Genomic DNA, 6,134 nt, shown 5'->3' on the forward strand with positions numbered 1-6,134 from the left:
TTCTCACCTTGGCCTCCAGTGAACTCCACTTCAATGATTACCTCTCAAAAGACCATAATTGATGTCACCACATGATCATTGCTGGAGAAATACTATACTGGAACACATTTACACCATACTGCGCATTGAAACACATCAACGGGATACAAAACGGGTTATTTTCTGGTCCATTTAAAAATCAATTATGTAACTTCCGGTCAATAAAATTTGATTCAAAGTACACACTTCTCAACAATGTATTAACTGCCGTGACCACATGATGGCGACAAATACACATGCAACAATGTTAATTAAAGGCCTACTGAAATTAGATTTTCTTATTTCAACGGGGATAGCAGGTCCATTCTATGTGTCATACTTGATCATTTCGCGATATTGCCATATTTTTGCTGAAAGTATTTAGTAGAGAACATACACAGTAAGGTTCACAACTTTCGTTGTTAAGAGAAAAGCCCTGCCTCTACCGGAAGTTGCAGACGATGACGTCATATGTTGATGGCTCCTCACATCTTCACATTGTTTCTAATGGGAGCCTCCAACAAAAACAGTTATTCGGACCGAGAAAATGACAATTTCCCCTTTAATTTGAGCGAGGATGAAAGATTTGTGTTTGAGGATATTGATAGCGACAGACTAGAAAAAAAAAATCAAAAGAAAAAAAACGCGATTGCATTTGGACGGATTCAGATGTTTTTAGACACATTTACTAGGATAATTCTGGGAAATCCCTTGTCTTTCTATTGTTTTGCTAGTGTTTTAGTGAGTTTAACAGTACCTGATAGTCGGAGGTGTGTGGGTGTGTGTCCACGGGTGTCTTGACACAGTGTCTCAGGGAAGTCGACGGCAGCTTTATGGACGGCACAAGCTCGACTGATCTCCGGTAAGAAGCGACTTTTTACCACAATTTTCTCACCGAAACCTGCTGGTTGACATTCGGTCGGGATCCATGTTCGCTGTGATCCATAGTAAAGTTTCACCTCCGGGAATTTTAAACAAGGCATAACCGTGTGTGTGTGGCTAAAGGCTAAAGCTTCCCAACTCCATCTTTCTACTTTGACTTCTCCATTAGTAATTGAACAAATTGCAAAAGATTCAGCAACACAGATCTCCAAAATACTGTGTAATTATGCCGTTAAAGCAGACGACTTTTAGCTGTGTGTGTGCGCAGCGCTCATATTTCCTAACAGCCCGTGATGTCACGTGTACACGTCATCATTACACAACGTTTTCAAGAAGAAACTCCCGGGAAATTTAAAATTGCAATTTAGTAAACTAAAAAGGCCGTGTTGGCATGTGTTGCAATGTTAATATTTCATCATTGATATATAAACTATCAGACTGCGTGGTGGGTAGTAGTGGGTTTCAGTAGACCTTTAAATGACAAGCATGACTTACTTTAACAATGAGAGTTTACAACTTTTAGTTGTAACAGAACAGCTACTCCCAACAACTTGCAATCTGATTGGCTATCGCAACTCTCTGTCAACTCTGTGTTCTCAAATTCATCCGCTAACGGTGCCGGGGAGTATCCAATCACAGGACGCGTAAATGTCACGTTCATCTGCATGCCATGTAGAGGGCGTTACTGACAACCACTCCTGATCTGATTGGCTATCACAATTGTCTATCAACTGTATGTGCCTGTTGACTTACAGTGCATAGACGCCTGCATTGTTGATTGTGAAGGCCCCGGGCAGATTTGGTACAGCATGGCAACATAAGCTAGCTGAATTCTGATTGGATACAAACTAAAACTAAAAACACAGCACTGAAAGGAGCATAATATAACATGAAGAGAATATGAATAATTGCAGATATTTAGGGAAAGTAAATTAAAGAATAATTTTATCTTTAATTATGATCATGATTTCTGGTTATGTTAGGCCAGCAGAGAAGGCCTTGCTGGCCCTGACGGCACACCACTGCCTTGTTGGAGGTACCAAACCCCACCAGTTGCATATGCGCATTCTTTATTGGAAAATAAAATGTTTTTTGTTTTTTTTTCAAATTCAAGACAAAGTTGTATATGTTCTTTTTTACTGGTGCACAAAATGAACCGTGCATGAACATCACCTTGTTCAAAGAACAAAACCAACACAGTCCATGAACTCACAACAATTTACAGACCTGCAAATCGGTGTGACTTCTGCTGTTGCCGTATCCATAATACGCCAACAGGGAGAAGTTTTTATTTACACAATGATTCGGGTGTGCCTTGACCTCCGCGGCAGAGGCTACGTCGGACCCCTTAGGTCAGCTCACCGAACCCCTAGGGTTCAATCGAACCCAGGTTAAGAACCACTGCCCTAGCGGCTCCATGGAGCATTTTTAAAAAAGGACTGAAAATGCAAAAAGATGGGGAAAAAATTTAATTTTTTTGTTTGAGGACAAACATGACACTAACCTTCCCAATTGTTAAAAAGCCCACTGTTTAATATGTTTGTGTGTATGCTTCACTGATGAGAGTATTCGGTGAATTGCGTTTTGTCCTACTAATTTTGGCGGTTCTTGAACTCACCATAGTGTTTGCTGTGACACAACAGTTTGTTTACATGGAAAATCTTCCACTCCTACTGTGTCATTTTGTCCACCCAACGTTTTATGCTGTGCGTGACTGAAGGAAGGTGAGCTTTGTTGATGTTATTGACTTGTTGGAGTGCTAATCAGGCATATTTGAAACAATGCTAACATGCCATTTAGACTGCATGTACATATTGCATCATTATGCCTCATTTGAAGGTATATTTGAGCTAAGATAATATCCATTACTTGTATCATCTTTGTATATAATTTATTTTTGCATGTTTCATGACACATTAACCGTATGTAATATTGGCTGCATTTCAGATAGTTGTTTGTGTGCCATGTTGTTCCAGACCACAGCAAACATTACCTAGCTTGCCATGAATTGATTAACGTGGACCTTGATTTAAACAAGTTGAAAAACTTATTCGGGTGTTACCATTTAGTGTCAATTGTACGGAATATGTACTGTCCTGTGTAATGTCCTAATAAAAGTTTCAATCAATCAATCCAAAAAGATTGTAATTAATCCCAATAAAAGAAGCCTGCTGTTTTTACTGTAACTGTTTCCTTTAAAAGCCAGTAATTTCCAGGAGTTATTTCACCTTCTGAGTAGCCTCTGATTTACTAATGGTTTATAATGTTAAATGTTAAAATGTGTAGAATAAATATGACATCTCAACATTTCTGTCAACAAAGATTTGCTTCACCCTGCGACACATAGTCATTTGATAGTAGGCTATTATAGCTAATATAGACACTTGCATCATGTGTTGCCTTCATTATAAGACTTATATATGGTTTTAAATTTTTTGCGGCTCCAGACAGATTAAACTTATGAATAGTCTTGCGGTTACAGATGCACATTTCTAACAATCTCTTTTTTTCCTTGAAGTGAATGCCGTCAACTGGGAGGCGTGCGAGCGATTCACCGCTGGTTACATCCAGTGCATGCACGATGTGCACACCTTCGTGTCCACCTCCCCGGTCATAGACCCGACCGTCGCTGCCGAGTTGCTCAACCACCTCCTGGAGAGTATGCCGCTGCACGGCCAGGACCGCATCCGGGTCACGCTGGCGGACACGCCGCTGGTGTCGCCAGCCCCGTCGTGCACCTCCAGCGATGACCTCAACTCTGACCTGGACGACACAGACTCCGAGCAAAGTCAGGTTTCTTCCTCGGAGGAGGCCGAGCTGCACAACGCTGCTTTGAATGACTCTAAAACAGTTTGGAGACCCTGGTAGACTGAAAGAAGTCTTTCCAAAACTAGGGCAGTGATCTGTCATTTTCTGTACAATAATCGACATAAGTGTACATATTTACTTGTTGAGCTGTATAGGAGACAGAACTACATTGTCAGCTTGGTCTAAATTATTTTTGCTTTTAATGTATTTATCAGATGTTTCTAGTATCCGGCCACTGATTCTTTTCAATAAATAGCTTTTGTGACAGACGACTTTGTTGCAAATTGTGTTTAGAAGAAGCCGCTAAGTGCCCACTCACATGGATATTAGTTCTTTTGCTGGGAAAGTGGATGGCAAGTATGCCTTTAACACAACATAATAACATAATACGTTTTGTATTAAATGAGGTATAAAGCTGTTTTAATTAGCAAAAAAAAAAGTTAATGTTAATTCACAGGCAACACTCTTGCTTAGGGGTCCCTGGTGGGGGAACGTCACTGCACTCATGCATAAGAAAAGCTACAAGTCCACCTTTGCTGACATGAGGAAAGGAGTAAAAAAAATGCCTTTTTTTTTTTTTTTTACATTTCCTGCAATAATAACAGTATAAGCAGGCTTTTTACTTCAAAAGGATCCAAAATTAACCTTTTACTCTTTTTTTTCCCCCCGGCTCAGTGGCCTTGCAAAGGTGCAAATAGCCACGGCAGGAGGTGGGGGGGCAGCTCCCACACGTTCACACCTCTTCGGCATCAAGGTGCGAAGAAGACGAGGAAGGAGGACAGAGAAAGATGGGAAGACTTTGATCAGACATACTGACCCTGCAGGATCTGGCTGTGGTCATTTGAATTGCGGGAGGTGACGCTTTCTTATGCACACATTTTTTGTTAATAGATCAAAGTCCGCCTAAAAAGATTTTTTTTGCAACTTCTTCCGAGCTAAAAAGTGATTGTTTTTGTCGATTACACTTAATCAACAATGCAAATATTTAAGATGAAACATTCAGTACTTAGCAGCCTCTCGAAGATGCCAATTCTGTATTGCCTATATTTACAAATGGCTGATAAATGCCCACTTAATGGCAGCAAAGTATTTAGTAAACGTTCAGTTAAGTGGCATTCATTATCCGGTCATCCGGCCTTTTAGAGTGTTTGTTTAATTTCAACTAAGATGAACACTTTGCAAATGAGCCTTGAGAAGACCTGAGATTCCGCAATGGTTTAGTTTGGGAAATGCTGTAAAAGAAAATGGGGGACAGAGGAGGGAGGGAGGAATAATAAAAATAAAAAAAAGGCCCAACATCAAAGTGGAGGAAAAGGTCCCATCTTCACATTAACACTGCAGCAATAACCCTAAAAAGTCACTTGTCAAGTTGTTGTTGGAGCAGTAATGAGCTGCAGGATGTGCTTCTGTCCATTTTTTTATGGCATTTAATTACTTTGGACATTTTCTGAAGGCTTTTGTTGCGTGCGACCAGTCTTCCTCTCAGGGAATAAAACAAACTGGTAAATCTCAAGTTATTTTGGATGACATGTATGTAGAGTAATAAGGATCCAGGAGACAGAATAGTACTCGGCTAAGTTTTACTAAAGCTTTAGGAGACCAGCCCTTACAATGCGACAATAGCGTCAGCAAGAAGAGGTCTAAATGCAAACAAAAAGAGTTAGCTGATGTAGAGCGAAAACAGCAAAATCAGGAATAAGTCGAACTGCACTACATAAAAAAAGTTAGTAAGAGTTAAGAATGCATTATTAATATGATTAGATAAAAACATTTTTAAAATGACAAAACGTCATTTTTACTAAGTGTTGTTGCAGGCGATTAGTCTTCCTCTCAGGGAATAAAACACACTGAGCAAAAACAGCCCCTCTCGCCCAAAAAAGAGCAGGGCTGCTTCTTCAAAACAGATAAGGAACTGGCCAAAACAGCCCTGTGAGCCGACAAACAGGAGCCCTTAAGACAAAACAAAGATTTTACTAGCAGACATAAGATAAAAGCAAGGAGGTCACGAGAAGACACACTACCTGGGAAAATACTAGCTGCTTCAAACATGACTGTGGATTAAAAAAAGAACAAAAACGGCGCATCCTGAAGCGACTGTCAGAAAGCTACTTGAAGATTATCTGTAAAACATAATCCATGCAACATTTTGACCAAATAACCACCATCACATGTTATGTAGACCACAAGGAAGTGTTTTACATTTAGAAAATAAAAAATGACTCTTTTTAATGTACCCTTTAATCTGGTGCGCCTTATATATGAAAAAAAAAATCAATAGACCATTCATCAGCAGTACGCCTTATATCCACTGCGCCCTATGGTCCGGAAAATACGGTAGTCTATAGACACGTGGTACCACTTGTTTTCTTCCCCCAGAGGAAGAGTTCAAGTAGCGTCTATGAAAAGCGAGGCCACTATTTTCAGAG

The 6,134-nt window shown here is 40.0% G+C and overlaps 1 protein-coding gene across 1 annotated transcript in view; it reads left to right on the forward strand.

Annotated features, from left to right (window-relative positions):
• Positions 1 to 3,980, forward strand: part of hes6 (hes family bHLH transcription factor 6) — a 5,036-nt gene extending 1,056 nt beyond the window's left edge. Inside the window, exon 4 of the mRNA XM_061920364.1 lies at positions 3,419 to 3,980. Within this exon, the coding sequence (XP_061776348.1) occupies positions 3,419 to 3,768 (350 nt within the window). The 3' untranslated portion in view covers positions 3,769 to 3,980. The remainder of the gene's footprint in view (positions 1 to 3,418) is intronic.
• The last annotated feature ends 2,154 nt before the right edge of the window (positions 3,981 to 6,134 follow it).

Source organism: Nerophis ophidion, linkage group LG14 (assembly GCF_033978795.1).
Source record: "Nerophis ophidion isolate RoL-2023_Sa linkage group LG14, RoL_Noph_v1.0, whole genome shotgun sequence".
Classification (NCBI taxonomy): domain Eukaryota; kingdom Metazoa; phylum Chordata; class Actinopteri; order Syngnathiformes; family Syngnathidae; genus Nerophis; species Nerophis ophidion.